The sequence below is a fragment of the Pseudorasbora parva genome, chromosome 23, assembly GCF_024679245.1.
Source record: "Pseudorasbora parva isolate DD20220531a chromosome 23, ASM2467924v1, whole genome shotgun sequence".
In the NCBI taxonomy this organism is placed as follows: domain Eukaryota; kingdom Metazoa; phylum Chordata; class Actinopteri; order Cypriniformes; family Gobionidae; genus Pseudorasbora; species Pseudorasbora parva.
In genome coordinates this window covers 22611874-22629311 of record NC_090194.1, presented here as the reverse complement: position 1 = coordinate 22629311, position 17438 = coordinate 22611874, and the positions used below count along the sequence as shown (strand labels likewise).

The window sequence follows — 17438 nt, the reverse complement described above, 5'->3', positions numbered from 1 at the left end:
TTTGGTGAACTATCCCTTTAATGCTAAATCACTGAAGTAACCCTTTAATGCTTCTATATATATATATATATATATATATATATATATATATATATATATATATATAAATAATCATGCTTTTGTTTGCTCTCTGTTAAAGACTCATGGAGCCAAAGAAGGATCTAATAGAGCGTGTGGTGAGAGTTGTCGGAAAAAAGAAAGCCATCGAGCTTCTGTCAGAGACCGCATCAATTGAACAAAATGGAGGTCTCTACACTGTGGTATGTACAAAACTCAGGCAAATTTAATACATTTCTGTACATTAGATTGGAGTTTGAACTACTTTTTTTTATTAATTGGTGTTAGTCCTGTGTCAAATGTTCTTTTTTTTAATGTTTGATCATATTTAGTCAACCTATCATATTTTTTGTTTTGTTTGTATAGTTAAGTTTTAGTTGACTGGGAATTTTAGTTTAGGTTTAGTTATGGTGAATAACAGTGATTCCCTTTCGATTGCATATAAGAACTCCCTTTCTCGAGAATATGAAGCAAAACTTTATTCTATAAAGTATCTATTTTAAAACTCAGTGCAGCTGCACAGCAGATACAACAGAGGGAGCTACGCACTGATTGGCTGTGCTTCTGCAACTGCAAAAACCTATGGCAAGGTGGCTTAGAGAGCGAGCCAATAAGGATCGCTATAAAACTGTTAAATCCCACCGGAAAAGGTAGCTAAAATTAGCATATTGAGGCTATAAAAGACCATGTTCAGCCATATGATTTCAGATTTAATCTTCTTCAGCGATACAAGGTAGCGCCGTCAACCTCATAGCCTCGCTCTGTGTCCACGACTCGGCAGCGCTCACACTCAGCGAGCCGCAACAGACTGCATGGGTGTCTGGGACCTCGACCCAAGGTTGTGTTGAACCCTGAGCCACTAAAGCCATCCTACTCGTGAGAGGGAAGAGAAGGTGTTCAGGTCCCACCTTGGTCAGATCCCCACCACACATACTTGGTCACCCAGTTCCCTACAATCAGGTGGCTGGTGACTTCATTTGTTGCGCAGCCAACAAGCCCGTTGTCAAACGCGCTCGCCTGCACACAAACGCTGTTTTTACGGTGACCCAAAAAAAATCTTGCCAGTGTGCCCACCTCACAGTATGCACCACTACACTCAAACACTCCCCACACAAATGTAATGCGCACGCCCACTACACAGTGCACACCGCCAAACATAAACACTATCCCCACAGTTTTACAAGCACTGAGCAACCGGGCTACCCGGTCCCTACCAAGCGGCCCACCGACTCTAAGTCAGCCCTTGGCTTCACAAGTCCAGTCCAAGCAAACCATTCCCAGTACATCAAATTGGGTGTTGAATATAATAAAACAAGGTTACTCGCTACAGTTCGCTCGCAGACCCCCATGCTTTCGCGCCGTGGTCAATACCTCTGTGAGAAGCAGTGTAAGTCATGTTCCAAAAGGTAGTGGTGGAAACCGTAGACCCAACACCGAGTCAGGAATGTACAGTCGCTACTTCATCGTCCCGAAAAAGGATGGTGGCCTCAGGCCCATCCTAGATCTCAGACATCTGAACAAACCACTTATGACGCACTAGTTCAAGATGCTGCCGGTGAAACAAATCCTTGCACGCATTCGCCCAGCGGATTGGTTTTTCACAGTCAATCTGAAAGATGCCTACTTTCACATTCAGATAGCTCCCCGACATAGGCCATTCTTGAGATTTGTCTAGTTGAGGGTCAGGCTCATCAGTCCTGCCATTCGGGTTATCCCTAGAACCTTGCCCTTTTATGAAGTTCATGGATGCAGCTCTAGCCCCACTAAGGTTAAGAGGGATGCCTATACTCAGCTACATTGATGACTGGCTTGAGACACAGTTGATAACCCACAGGTCCTGGCTTCTCAACCATCAAGAATGTTTGGGTCTCCGGATCAATACCGCCAAGAGCTCAATGTCTCCCACTAAAAGTATCTCTTTCCTTGGGACAGTCATATACTCAATACACATGAGAGCGTGGCTTGCATCACAGCGTGCCCTGTCTGTTCAGAGCTCTCTGTTCAGGATGCTAGGTCTTATGTCTATTGCACATATGCCCCTTTCAACGCTGGCTGAACTCCTGCGTTCCGGCTCATGCATGGCGATCAGGCCACTTTCGCTTTGTGAACAACCGCTTTGTAAAAGCTCTGGCTCCTTGGAAAGCGACTGCCTGGTACCAGACAGGCGTAATGAGTACAATTACAAAATAGAAAAAGAGTACAATTACAAAATAGAAAAAGCGGTCTCGACAGACACGTCCAACCTAGGCTGGGGCGCTATACACAAGGGCAAGCCAGTTTTTGGCCAATGGGTGATATCAGAGAAAAGGCTGCATATAAACTATCTAGAGATGAGAGCGGTTATCCTTATCACTAAGAGCTTTACTTCTGTACATGAAGGGTCACCATGTCCTAGTCCAAACAGACATGTCAGAGGTATCCTATATAAATCGCCAGGGCCGTCCGAAATCTACACTCAAAATCAAAATCTTGCTCTACACTCCATTGCAAAACACCTTCTTTAATGGACAGAGCACAACCTAGACTCCCTGAGAGTGGCTCACGTGCCAGGTATCCTGAATCTGGGTCCGGATATGTTATCCAGAGGCGGCATTCCCCCAGGGGAATGGTCCCTTCACCCACAAACAATTCTGAGGACTTGGAACACCTTTGGCAAAGCAAAAGTAGATATTTTCGCCATATGCAAAATGAGACCTCTTGAAAGGGAATGTACTTGGTTACTCGTGTAACCTCAGTTCCCTGAGAGAGGGAAACGAGTATTGTGTAACGCGCCGTGCTTTTTCTTCTCAGGGTATCGCTTCACTCGATTTTTAACCTGAAATCCTAAGGCTGAACACAGTCTTTTATAGCCTTAATATGCTAATTTTAGCAACCTTTTCTGGTGGGATTTTACAGCGACCCTTATTGGCTCGCTCCCTCAGCAACCTCGCCATAGGTTTTTGCAGTTGCTGCTGCACAGCCAAATCAGCGCGTAGCTGCACTGCGTTGTAAAATAGATACTTTATAGAATAAAGTTTTGCTTCATATTATCAAAAAAGTTGTCGTCCCATATGCAATACTCGTTCCCTCTTTTAGGTAACCGATATAACGTGAGTAATCGAGTACTTTCCCAACCTTTTGTCCATGAAGCCTCCCCTCCTTACATATAAGAACTAGGGATGCTCATATTGACCGTTTAACAGTTAACCGATTAATACTAACAGTTAAACGGTTTTTATTTATTTTTAATGTTTTTTTATTTTACTCACGGGGCACGTCGACACAGAACCATACATGCTGACATAGACAAATTTTGCAAAATGAAGCAATGGGAACGAAGCATACTGTGTGAGACTATTTTGACAGAAAGGGTGATGAAGTTACGTGCAAAATAAGCCACACGGTATTACAATACAGCAATAGCCTAGTACAAGCTCCTGACTGGTGGAGGAAAGCTAATGAAATTCGCTTCCCGTCTCTGTATTCCCCGGCCATCGGTAGGGCTGGGACGGTATGGATTTTTTTTTACAGCAGATGAAAAGCAAAAAATTACCACGGATCAGCGGTAAACTGCTTTTAAACCCGTGATTTATTTTTAAAAAAGACGTGCAACAGGCTTGGCGCCACGCCCCCTGTTGAGCATCTTGTTGTGAGTGTGACACACACTAATCTTTTCCTATAGTTTGCTCTGTAAATTAAATTGAAAGTAAAACTAATGCATATATGCTATTTTAAATACTGTATTGTATTCCAGATGTATATAGCCTACATTTTACAATTAATAAACGCTCAAACATCCATTTCATAAGCATGCATGTTTATTTTTCATCAGTGAAACAACACACTACAGCCTGTAAAACATTTAAATGATTATAAGTAAATAATGGTAATCTTAAGAATATAAGAAAATTATATATTTGTTAAAAAAAATTATAGCCTATTGCCACGCAAAGATGCATCATGCCGGTCTGTGCTTTGAGATGAATGTGGGACACGAGCTGGATACACACAGTCTCGAAAGGAGATATTAAAATAAAAAGTGCACAACTCCTCCTAAGTTGAAGCAAGCTACCCTACTCTTTTTCCGAAGGACATCCTGGAACTTTTAATGACCACAGAGTCAGGACCTCGGTTTAACGTCTCATCCGAAGGACGGTACTCTTTGTCAATATAGTGTCCCTATAGCTAAAGTGGCGGGTTAGGACCAACACAGACCTCTGGCCTCACTAACACCTCTACCAGCAGCAACCTAGTTTTCCCAGTTGGCCTCCCATCCAGGTACTAACCAGGCTCAGCCCTGCTTGGCTTCAGTGGGAAACCAGTCTTGGGCTACAGGGTGATATGGCTGCTGCTGGTTAATTAGGCATTAGGCTCCAAATAAAAAATAAAATAATAAAGTGCCCAAAACCAATAAATAATGCTAGAAATAAAGGGCAACCTGACGCAGACAGCTTTGGGGACATAACGTAGAGTGTCTCTGTGCCTCTTAACAGACACAAAATGCAATTAAAATGTCTGTCCAACATGAACAGGGCCCTTACATGACAATGAGATGCGTATAGCCACGTAGCTATTGTTTAAATTCACCTGTTTTAAGCGGCTAGCTGTGTCTCGCGCTGAAGTCCCATGGGAACGCCGTTGTAGCCGGAGAAATAGTCCAGGGCAGAGCATTGTTTGTATGAAGAGGCTCTGCTCATCGGCTCGTCGGTTCTCAGTATTGAACGTGTGAACGTTTAGAAAGATTTAGTCCGATTTGGTGAACTGGTTCGACCGGTTCACTAAAAAGAACCGGTTAAAAAGAACGGTTCGTTTGTGAACCAGACATCACTAGAGTGATGATCTGATCGGGCTCACGGGTGAAGAAGAAATTGTTTGTTTGTGCCTTTCCGAATTGTGAAAATTTGCTGCGAACACTTGACTAATTTACACAGACACAACACAGCCAGACCGGTTAAAGAAAAATGCCATTCCGTGGTTAAAGACGGGTGCAACCACTGTGGAGGTAATGTAAACTTTATTTATCCTTCCAATTGGGCACACACGGCTTGAGGAAAGATGTGCAGAAATTTTAAAAAATCATGCTTTACACACACAATGCTCATCCCAACTGGAATGCCTTTTTTTCCGGCTACCGCTGAGTTCCCACGGGACTTCAGCGCGAGACACAGCTAGCCGCCTAAAACACATGAATTTAAACAATGGCTAAGTGGCTAAATGCATCTCGTTGTCATGTAAGGGACCTGTTCATGTTGGACAGACATTTTAATTGCATTTTGTCTGTTAAGAGGCACAAAGACAACCTTTACGTTATGCCCCCAAAGCTGCCGTTTTAGCTGAGTGGGGGCTCTGGGCATCAACTGTAATAACTCCGAGTTGCAAGCACCAATGCGGTTCGTTTTTTTCTCTATAGACTGTACTCACAAAGATATAACGATCAAGATAAACGTAAAAATTTGTCTTTAAAAAGTTAAAGAGTTGTCCTTTAACTGCTTTTGTTCTATTTCAGCAGCGAAAATATTTCCAAGATCATATCATATCTCAAAACAACAGTGTGTTACTATATGATTCAGTGGTTTGAATGAATTGGTTGAATCAAAGATTCAATAACCTTTTCGTAAACCATAGTTTTGTAAACCTAGTCATAAACTACTGCCCCATTCATGAACGAATCAGCCGTTTGAACGAATCGAACTCAATGATTCACTCATTAAGACCTGACCCCACCTATGGGCAGTTTAGTTTATTGTTTAAACATTCTTTTCAACATTTCTTATTTGTATAAATAAAATGTATTTAAAACAATCTCATAACATTATTTAATGCAATTTTTAGTGTAAATTATTTTAATTTGGTTGGTAACAACCTGTCTTATTCTAATTTAATTTATTGATAAAATGTAAGAATATAAAAGGAACCTGAAGCATAGACTATATTTAATAAGATCAGAGGTGGGGGAATGTCCTTTATAAAAGGTAAAATATCATAAATATGAAGATTTAAATACATCAAAGCTGATGAGAATGTTGCTTCAGAATAAGGATATTTAACTCTGCAGATCACCCTGATAGATTTGTAGAATTGTAAGGTGGAATGTAAACTTGGGCCACAGATGGTAAGCACAATTACATTAACACAAAACTAACTTAATTAAAATGCCACAAGCCCATACTCTTTTTAATTATTAGAATATAGACATTAAGAGAATAAATTATGCAATTAATTTTACTTTTAATACTTAAAGTACATTTACAATCGGGTACTTTTTACTTTTTTTACTTAAGTGGGGTTGTCATTAGTACTTCTACTTTTACTAAAGTAAATATGTCTCTGGTTATTTGTACTTTTACTGAGATTCAGTACTTTCTCCACCACTGCATATTCTAACAGTGTCTTTTTTAACTGGTAGTGTGAGCTTATGAAAAAATTATAAATTAATTAAAGCAGTCGCCTAGTGACATGTAACCTGGCAAGTATCTTCACCAATTTTTCACCAATTTGTACAGACCCCAATGGAAGACGCGGAATGGATAAAATTAACACAAAAAATAAAAGAGGATTTGAATAAGCCCATTAATGGCATGTTTGAGTCATGCTGTTAACGAACTATGTGTTATTATTTCCACTTTATTTCCACCTATTTATTGTAATAATAATTTGACGTCGCGTAGCATAGGCTAGTTTTACACTTTTATTATTCCTTGGCATCCTCACATAGGCTACTAAACTGCATTTTTTTTTTTTAATCGTTTGCTTGCTGGAGGTAAACGACTATTACATCGAGTGCAGAGTGATGTTAACATTTCAGATAGCACTCAAAGAGTCTAAAGAGGAAAGTTAAGAGCGAAAATAGGGCATACAAAGAAGAATGGGAAGACATCTGTGTGTTCATCCTACCTGGTTTTGTGAATGCAAAGCTGGTGTGTCTAATTTGCAACGAAGTTGTCACTGTTTGTAAAGAATATAATATCCACGAGACGAAGCATGGCAAATTTTTTGCTGGTTGTCTTGTCAATATTTTTGATAAAAAGGAAGGTGAATTTGAGTTGTTATTGTTCACGTAGGATGTGCTGAGGCCCCGCCATATAGGCAAACGTATTGATGGTTCACTGTTCGTTTTATCATGCCACACATTTCATGATGGCTCTTTTAGAGCCGTGTCTAACAATCCATTCCACAGACTCTTGAATGTCTTTCAGAACTTTTCAAATTGAAAGCTCTCCATTTATCCCAAAATAAAACATTGCTGCTAAAACGTTGTCACGTTTTAAGAAGGCAAAATTAATTGAAAATGAATGTTAATGTACCTAGATTCGCACTGCCCGTGGTTTGAGCTCAGGTCTTTCTGCACGGGAGTCTGACGCGCTAACGATGAGGCTAAACGCTGCATATTTATTGCACTGGTCATAGACGAGCGCCTCTTGATATGACATGAGTTTATCTGCAAAGTTCTCATTAGCTCGCCTCCGTTACACTGACAGATATGTTTCAGAACCAGCTGCTATCAAAACAATTTGGCAGATGCGGGTGCGGGCCAGATATTATCGCTGGTGGGCCAATTATTGCCCGGCGGGCCGCCAGTTGCCGACCACTGACATAAATGTAATTTATTATAATTTCCAATTTGTTTATACAGTATTGTTCAAAATAATAGCAGTACAATGTGACTAACCAGAATAATCAAGGTTTTTCGTATATTTTTTTATTGCTACGTGGCAAACAAGTTACCAGTAGGTTCAGTAGATTCTCAGAAAACAAATGAGACCCAGCATTCATGATATGCACGCTCTTAAGGCTGTGCAATTGGGCAATTAGTTGAATTAGTTGAAAGGGGTGTGTTCAAAAAAATAGCAGTGTGGCATTCAATCACTGAGGTCATCAATTTTGTGAAGAAACAGGTGTGAATCAGGTGGCCCCTATTTAAGGATGAAGCCAACACTTGTTGAACATGCATTTGAAAGCTGAGGAAAATGTGTCGTTCAAGACCTTGTTCAGAAGAACAGCGTACTTTGATTAAAAAGTTGATTAGAGAGGGGAAAACCTATAAAGAGGTGCAAAAAATGATAGGGTGTTCAGCTAAAATGATCTCCAATGCCTTAAAATGGAGAGCAAAACCAGAGAGACGTGGAAGAAAACGGAAGACAACCATCAAAATGGATAGAAGAATAACCAGAATGGCAAAGGCTCAGCCAATGATCACCTCCAGGATGATCAAAGACAGTCTGGAGTAACCTGTAAGTACTGTGACAGTTAGAAGACGTCTGTGTGAAGCTAATCTATTTTCAAGAATCCCCCACAAATTCCCTCTGTTAAAAAAAAGGCATGTGCAGAAGAGGTTACAATTTGCCAAAGAACACATCAACTGGCCTAAAGAGAAATGGAGGAACATTTTGTGGACTGATGAGAGTAAAATTGTTCTTTTTGGGTCCAAGGGCCACAGGCAGTTTGTGAGACGACCCCCTAACTCAGAATTCAAGCCACAGTACACAGTGAAGACAGTGAAGCATGGAGGTGCAAGCATCATGATATGGGCATGTTTCTCCTGCTATGGTGTTGGGCCTATTTATCGCATACCAGGGATCATGGATCAGTTTGCATATGTTAAAATACTTGAAGAGGTCATTTTGGCCTATGCTGAAGAGGACATGCCCTTGAAATGGTTGTTTCAACAAGACAATGACCCAAAACACACTAGTAAACGGGCAAAGTCTTGGTTCCAAACCAACAAAATTAATGTTATGGAGTGGCCAGCCCAATCTCCAGACCTTAATCCAATTGAGAACTTGTGGGGTGATATCAAAAATGCTGTTTCTGAAGCAAAACCAAGAAATGTGAATGAATTGTGGAATGTTGTTAAAGAATCATGGAGTGGAATAACAGCTGAGAGGTGCCACAAGTTGGTTGACTCCATGCCACACAGATGTCAAGCAGTTTTAAAAAACTGTGGTCATACAACTAAATATTAGTTTAGTGATTCACAGGATTGCTAAATCCCAGAAGAAAAAAAAATGTTTGTACAAAATAGTTTTGAGTTTGTACAGTCAAAGGTAGACACTGCTTTTTTTTTGAACACACCCCTTTCAACTAATTGCCCAATTGCACAGCCTTAACGCCGGCTTCACACTGCACGCGTAAGCAGGGCGTAGGCAGCGCTGAAGCAGCGCGTGTGTAAAGCAGTAGCAGCGCGCGTACTTTTTCCTTTCACACAGGCAGCGTTTGTGGCAGTTGTCAGCCGCAGTTGTGTACAGAGTATTCTCTTTAATGGATAAGTTTGCATTACTCTTTAATGTATTTGAAATGGAAATAAAGCAAAGATTTATCATGAAGCTAATTTTATTTTTAAAAAATCATTTCACTTGTTTCTGATGTCTTTTTATTTCGTTTAGTGCGAGTTTTTGATAGAAGAAAGGCCATCGCACTATATGTCCATGAAAAGCATACTGCTAAAAAGAGAAACTTCAGGAAATTGTCTTGAAATATAGGATATGCATCAAATTTACATGCATTACCCATCATAAACCTCTTAAAGATAATTCATAAATGACTGTAATAACTAAGAGGAAACTTCTTAATGATGCTGCTTACGCCCTGCTTACGCGTGCAGTGTGAAGCCGGCGTTAAGAGCGTGCATATCATGAATGCTGGGTCTTGTTTGTTTTCTGACTACTGAACCTACTGGTAACTTGTTTGCCACGTAGCAATAAAAAATATACTAAAAACCTTGATTATTCTGGTTAGTCACATTGTACTGCTATTATTTTGAACAATACTGTAAATATTTAAAAATTATCAGGGGTGTATTCCAGAAAGCAAGGTTAACATACCATCATGTATACCTTTACGTTTGATTAACCCAAACCTTGCTTACTTGAGGTATGCTGGTTCCAAAAATGATTCCGGGAGTAAGTTCAGACAACTCAGAGAATGTTCCCGGTTAACACACAAGACCTTCTCAACAGAGCAACGACTCAATAATTCACCATGGAAACAGACGCTAAGAAAAAGCATGCCATTCTACTTCCTCCTCTTCTTTTGTTTAATGGTGATTTACATAACCTGCTTAGTGCACATCCCCACCTATTTGGTTATGCTGCAATAATGTTTTATTTTAACAAGTAATCTTTATTCACTGAGAATAAGGATTATATTGTTTATTTGATGCTAATTGATTGAATGCAGATCCATGTGTGAGATGACAATAAAATAAATATAAATATATATTAATTGCATTAACATTTTAACTTATTATTATTTGTTTTTATCTTTAGAATTAATATATAATATTGGATATTATATAACTGAAACCAATTTTGTTATATTAATAACTCTATTAATTATATAAAACACATCTGAATACCTCTTAAGCAAACTAACCCTGAAACATGCGTCTTGAAGACGCACTCGCTTCAGTCAAAAGACAGGTAAAAACTAATTTCTTCTATTAGCACTTATTCTTATCATACTTTTTTTTATTTTTATTAATTGTTCCTCCTCTACTTTTTCTCTTTTCCCTCCCTTTTCTGTTTTTTGCTACTCTTGAGTAATATCCAAATCTTTGTATGTAGGGCACTTTTTGCATTTCTTTGCCTTTTCATGACAGATCGCTTCCTGCTCTCCTCAGTTGTAAGTTGGTTTAGATAAAAGCGTCTGCTAAATGCATAAATGTCAATGTAAACATAACCAGCTCTGGAGCAGGTTATGTTCAGAGTGCGTTGCCATGCTTACTTGCATAACCTGACAGTTACCTCTGTTTTTGGAGCCGAAAGTTGAAGTTATCCGCTAACTTACTCTTAAACATACCTGGGTATGTCACATAACCTGCTTTCTGGAATATCCCCCAGGACTTGATTTGCTTTTTATTTGGGCTTTTCAAGAATGATGTATTTTAATTTAAACTTCATTCACTAGCACTTTGGAATTATTTTTAACTATGAAAAGGGCTTTACAAATAAAATATATTATTATTATTATTATTAAAACTGAGAAGTGTTGTGCAGTTGTTATTGTTCAAACATGTCTATTTTCAAACATGTTCATTCTGTTGGATATAATCAGTTATATATTAGATTAATATTGCTCAATGTTTTTTGTTGTTTTTTGTATTTCCTGCAGGATGGCAGTAGGAGACGGACACCTGGTGGAGTGTATCTGAACTTACTGAAGAACACACCCAGTATCTCTGATGGGCAGGTGAAGGTTAGTCATCACCACTGAAGTGTTTGGGTGGGCAAATATAAAGCAGCTGAGTTTTCATCAGGGTTTTTTTTATATATATTTTTTTTTTACTCCAACTTTCAAATGATAAAATTCGAATAATTCCAACGGTGATAGACTTCAATCACTTGTACTCAAAACACAACATCCAGCTGCTGAGCCATCATTGCCTCAGGCCAGCAGTCTCAGAACTAAAATTAGGGCAGAGCTTGTTAGGCTTTAGTTGGCAGTCAGAGCAGATTCTGTTCTGTTTCACTCACTCAGTCTTCTCAGGGCCGCTCGCTCAACCCAGAATCATATGAAATCTGTTTAAGGTTTAATAATCTAAAATCCCGACACCACCCACAATGATGAGAGATAACTTTTACATATTTGTCTAAATGGCAGTGTGCTTTCTTCTTAATAACCAAATAAACTGCAAAAATGACAGTGGTGAGAAACAGCAGTTAAGAAATGCTTATTGTCTTTATTTAATTCTAACAGCGCTAATTGTTAGCAGAGTGATCAATATAAAGGGAAGACTCACTCTTCAGAAATAAAAAGTGAAAGACTCACTCCGTTATATTAGGTGGGGAAAACTGTCCCAATAAAAGCCAAATTTGGAGCAAATAAAGCTTTATTAATTCTTGTGCATCTGTATTTTCACTTTCCTCATAGTAAAATGGCAATGAGGCACAAAGGAAATGGGTTATAGGGTAGTATAAACTGGAAATTGTAACTTGGTGTGAGCATTCAAAAGTGTTTTTGTTTTTTTGTTTGCTGCTAAGGTCCCTTTAGGGGCTCCGTAGCAAATACTTTTTCCCCCTCACATTTTGTTTTTGAATTTATATTTAAACATTAAAGGGGGGGTGAAACACTCAGTTTCAGTCAATCTCATGTCAAACTTGAGTACCTATTATGGATTGGCATTTTTGTCAATTTTTCATTTCGATCATCGATAGGTCTCAAAAACGAGTAATCGATTAACCGTGGGCGGGGGGCGGGGTGTCCGTTATGGAGATATGAAACTATTTTAAGACTGTTATAAAAAATGTATGCGACAAAAACATGAGATGTTTATGCAAATATGAACATATGACTATAAAAAAAATCACACTTACATTTTGATGCATAAATGTCTCAAAGAAAAAGAAACTAAATAGGCCTAACTCTCTCAAATAACCCAGTCAATGATATCGGGCATTGTATTTGAGCTGCAACTATGAATACACCACACCGCAGAACTTTGCTAGAGAATTAATAAACTCAGTCAAACGCATCACTGAGATTAATCAGATATATGCCTATTACAATTTACATCTGCCCAAAAGGACGCAAATGTGCTTGAAAACGAAACTCATTTTGAATGCGCTCTTCAACGCTAATACAAAGGCAACGAAACCACAGATAATTTACAACACTTTAATCGTGTTCTTATTATAATTCTATGTAGCCTAAATGACAGATTGGCGCTGCACATAATTTTATTTTTCATGATCAAAGTGAGAACAGCATCACTGCTCGTTTTTGAATCCATGAGAAACATTAAAACAGATCGAATGTTAAAAAAAATGAGTAACACTGCTGCATTATTAATATCATCAATGATTTTGAAAAAGAAATAGCCTATCTAAAAATAATATGACCGTCTCAAATAACCCAGAGTCGATAATGTCGGGCTGTTCCCGTTTGAGCTGAAGCTGAAGAGAATAAACACCAGCCGAAATAACGGCAGCACTTTGCTAGCTGGTTATTAAAATCAACCAACCCCGTCCTATATGATAGACAACATATAATCAAGTATAAAACAAATAATCTTACATTTTGCATCTGTGGAAGATGACGCGGATGCACAGATGAACTTGACCGCGCTCTGACTCTGGTTGGGGATTTAATTTATTAACAGCGCACGCTGATCCACGGGGAGCTAAAGCACGGGGAATACAACATTATATGACAATCATGTTCTCATTATAATGCTGTGTATGTGACAGATTGGCTGCCGCACATCTTGCACTGTATTTCATGATCATTCTCAGCGCTTCAGGCATCACTGCGCGCTTTAGTTTCCCTTTATTTTGTGGTCTGGAAGGCTTGCTGTCTAATGCTAACCAATCAGACCTCAGTTACCGTCCAAAATGCTGCAATAACCAATCCGAGAAATATACAAATATATTTTTTTAAAGTCAGGGTGATCATCGTTTTCATGATTTCATGATCGATCGTCACGGTCACGTTCGAGTAATCGAGTACTCGACCACTGTTGCCCATCACTAGTACCTATAGAGTAGTATTGCATCCTTCATATCTCCGAAAAGTCTTTCGTTTTATTATATTTATAAAAGAAATATAGGCTGTACCGAGTCTTTCCAGAAAAAAACGAGCGCTGGAGGTGTATCGTGTGGGCGGAGCTAAAGAATGACGAGCCTGCAAAGCGGTGATGTATTTAGTGGCCTGTCAATATTTGTGTGTCTTACCTCGCAGTTTATGAGGACATGATTCGGTTTATGGACTATTGTATGCGACTAAACCTTAGCAGTAGCAAGCAAAACGGTTTTGCACGTCAGACTAGTGTAACGTTATACATAGAACAACAATGGAGTCCGTTAGCGCATTTTAAAAGTAAAGTAAAAAAGCACCGCCACGTTATATTTATAATAAATTATTTTATCCCTTGAGGTAGCCCTCTGAGACTGCTAGTCAGAAACCACTGCCGTGTGTTGCCCTGCAAATGGATACACCTCACGAGAACCGCAGTCTGAATCTGAAAATAGCATTTATGTACACATTTACTTCTTTTCTTTGCATGGAAATCTCAGTAATGTTTTGTTTGCATGTTCCCTTCACACAGGAGATATTTTATGAGGAGAACCAGAAAGAATACAATAGCAAAAAGGCTGCTAAGAAGCGACGGAAGCAAATTGTAGCAAAGAAGATGAAGCAAGCCATTGGCACGCTCAATCTAGAAGAACATGATGATGTCTCACGAGAAACGTTTGCTAGTGACACTGAAGAGGCTTTGGGGTCCCTGGAGGAGGGCCCGTCGGATTTGGCACTGGGCACAGAGGACAACCCTGTAGTCTACAACACAAATGACCTAGAGGTTTTCTGATGCTCAGCACTTTCAGCATGCATGCTGTGCTTCATGGGCTGTTCTAGTTTTAGTCCTAACACAGCTTGTAAGGACTACATAGTTCGTATTTAACGCTCAGGATGAAAGAAAACATTTGATTTGTCATAAATTAGTGAATTAGTGCATGTTAGAGTGGCTGTGATTTTGATTTGGTCTTAATGTTCACAAATAGCACTGAAGTTCTCTATAGGTTTCTAAACTCTTTTGCTCTTTAGAATACCATCAGAAGCAGCCAACGGTTGTACAGATTTTCTAAAGGTCTTGGCTGGTTTAGAATGATGTTAATAAATTAGATTTTTTTTTCTGTCTGAATGTTTTGCAATCTTTTACTGTATTCTTGGAGAATGGATTGCAGCAAGAACATATTGTAAATGAACTCATTTTGAAGTAACTTGGAAATGCTCTAAATGTTTGCTGAAATAGCACTGACCGGTTATGCAGTACATAGGGTACTTGATGTATGATTCAAAATTCAAGCTTTGCTTTGTCAGCATGTCAGTTGTCATATTGGCTCGATTTCCGTGATCAATTTAAACATCTCTCTTCCAGTCGTTTACTTTCACTGCATCTTAAGATTTCAGTGCAATGTTGCAGTTCAGCTGAATTGATATTTTGTATGAAGGCATAAACATTCTTAAACTGATTTAGTTTTACATTTCTATGAAAGCCTTCTACCGCCACTAAATTAAAAAAAGTAAATGCAACTTGTTATATCGTAATTGTGAGAAAAAGTCAGAATTCTAAGTTATAAAGTCACAATTCTGAGAGATAAACTTGCAGTTGCGTGATATAAAGTCACAATTCTGACTTTTTTTCTTAGTCGGAATTGTGACACTATCACTCAATTGCGAGTTTATATCTCAGAATTCTGACTTTATAACTCAATTGTGAGGGAAAAAAAAGTCAGATTCATAGATTAAAAGTCGCAATTACTCTTTATATATTTTATTTATTGTTGGAAACGGGCTTCCATACGTTTCGGTATACTCAAATTAAAAACACAAACCCTTAATTATTGTGATCAATGTTTTATGGAATGTGGCTATGATGATCGTGTTCACTTTTGCACATGGTATAATATACAGATGTCTTTTGCTGGGATCCTATAAAAGTGCTTTATCGGTGACATGTTTGGAAAATCTGCTAGCAAATACAGACACATCAAAATAAGAATTAGAAGAGTTGGAGATTGTAAACACATTTTTACTAGTTGCCCACATGATGAAATTATTTCAGCTTTAACACATTTCTTATTTAGAAATTTCTCTGTTGTGCTACTTTTAAATTCCAGAATAAATGTTGAATTTTTTTTGTCAAGACAAATACAAATCTCTATAAATGCTTGACTGGAATAGAATAGTCATTGAAATTCTGATCATCATTAAATAAAACCTCAAATAATTACCAAATTATTTGAGTCCCAAATATCCAGCACATATCATGCTGACATCAAGGTTATTTATCATTTCATATATTGAGTATTTTCTGTTTCAAATCTTTAGAAACTGATAATGAATCTGAACTGATAGTGTACACTAATATTTTACTAGTTAATAGTTGACATGTTTAATTAAGCATCTAAAATAAGTCATTCCAATAAAAGTCAGACTACACAATGTATTTCTATATGTTACGTTCTTTACAGTTGTTAAAGGAACAAACACACGTATGAAGGTACTATAAATATAATTAATTGCCCTATTAATAAAGTATTGATATTTATTAAGTTCAAATGTCTACCATTTGACAAACACATAAGTATCTTATTTTTTTCTAAATTAATATCAAATCATATCAATAGTCGATAATAGTTCTTCTTACTGATCTTAAAGTTATGTTTAAGTTATTTAGGGTCTCTAATGTTACACATTTTCAGAAATAAAAATGGACAGACCTTTTGCCTATATTAATTAATGAATGTGAACAAAAACTGCCTCAGAAAATATAAACATACAAATGCAATGTAAAAACGGTAAAATAATAATAAATATACTTCATATCCTTGAATTTATTTAAACAAACTAAATAAAAAAACATTCATGACAGATGTTCTTTAAAAAAACAACAACTTGATTGTGCTAAAAAGACTGGATTACTCATTTTACATACTATTTAGGATGTAGATTGTGCACATTGGAATGCTGGCTTGTTCTGCAATGCATTTTTCTCATTGAAAAAAATAACAAAATAACTTAAATAAAAATTATGTGGGTAACCATTACATACATACAAATATAACATCAAGTGAAGATATTGGGTTTGACCCCAGGCACTGCTTTGTGGTTTACACACCCAATATTTTCCCTTACTGTTATATTTGCATATGTGTAATTTTGTTACCCACATAACTAGGTATTTTTTGCAGTGAGGAAGAACAAGCCTGCATTTTAATTGTGCATACTATCCTACCCAGTATGTAAAATTAGTAATTCAGTCTATATTTTACAGTATTGTACAGTATAAGTCTTGTCACATTGCATAGTTTATGCAAAACCATTCAATGTATATTTGTCATTCTGAGTATATAAATGATATGACAAGCATGGGCATGGACACTTTTTATACTTCTTCCTTTTATATTAATTTAGAAACAATAATATACTTATGTGTGTTTGTCAAATGGTAGACATTTGAACTTGGAAATAAATGTCAAATACTTTTTAACAGTGTTAAATTATATTTTCCATGTATAGTTCCACCTTGTTAAGTCAGTCTATCAGAATTTAGCAGTCTCATCTTTGATTGGCTGGAATTATGTCATATTGTAACGTTCGGTTGTGTTGAGCAAGCCAGCTTTCGAGCGCAAGCAAACGAGACGTTGCACATGTGAAGTATAATGTCGGCGCACATCAAAATATGCTTATTTTAAATACAAAATTGATTTTCGTTCGCTCGAAATACTTTATTTGCGAGACGAACATTTCTCCGCAAAACTCAGTTCACGTGCGCTCAAAATATGATCTTGCGCGCGCAGAATTGTGGTAGACTAGTAACCCCATATTTTACTTTAACTTCATACACGTGCGTAGAGGTGCTTTGCGTGTTTTTGTGCAGTTTGAATTTTGTCTCTGCACCGTTG

At 37.8% G+C, this 17438-nt stretch overlaps 1 protein-coding gene across 1 annotated transcript in view; it reads left to right on the top strand.

Annotated features, from left to right (window-relative positions):
• Positions 1-14665, top strand: part of phax (phosphorylated adaptor for RNA export) — a 45335-nt gene extending 30670 nt beyond the window's left edge. The window contains exons 3-5 of the mRNA XM_067434102.1: positions 140-260; positions 11146-11229; positions 14078-14665. Of these exons, the coding sequence (XP_067290203.1) occupies positions 140-260; positions 11146-11229; positions 14078-14338 (466 nt within the window). The 3' untranslated portion in view covers positions 14339-14665. The remainder of the gene's footprint in view (positions 1-139; positions 261-11145; positions 11230-14077) is intronic.
• The last annotated feature ends 2773 nt before the right edge of the window (positions 14666-17438 follow it).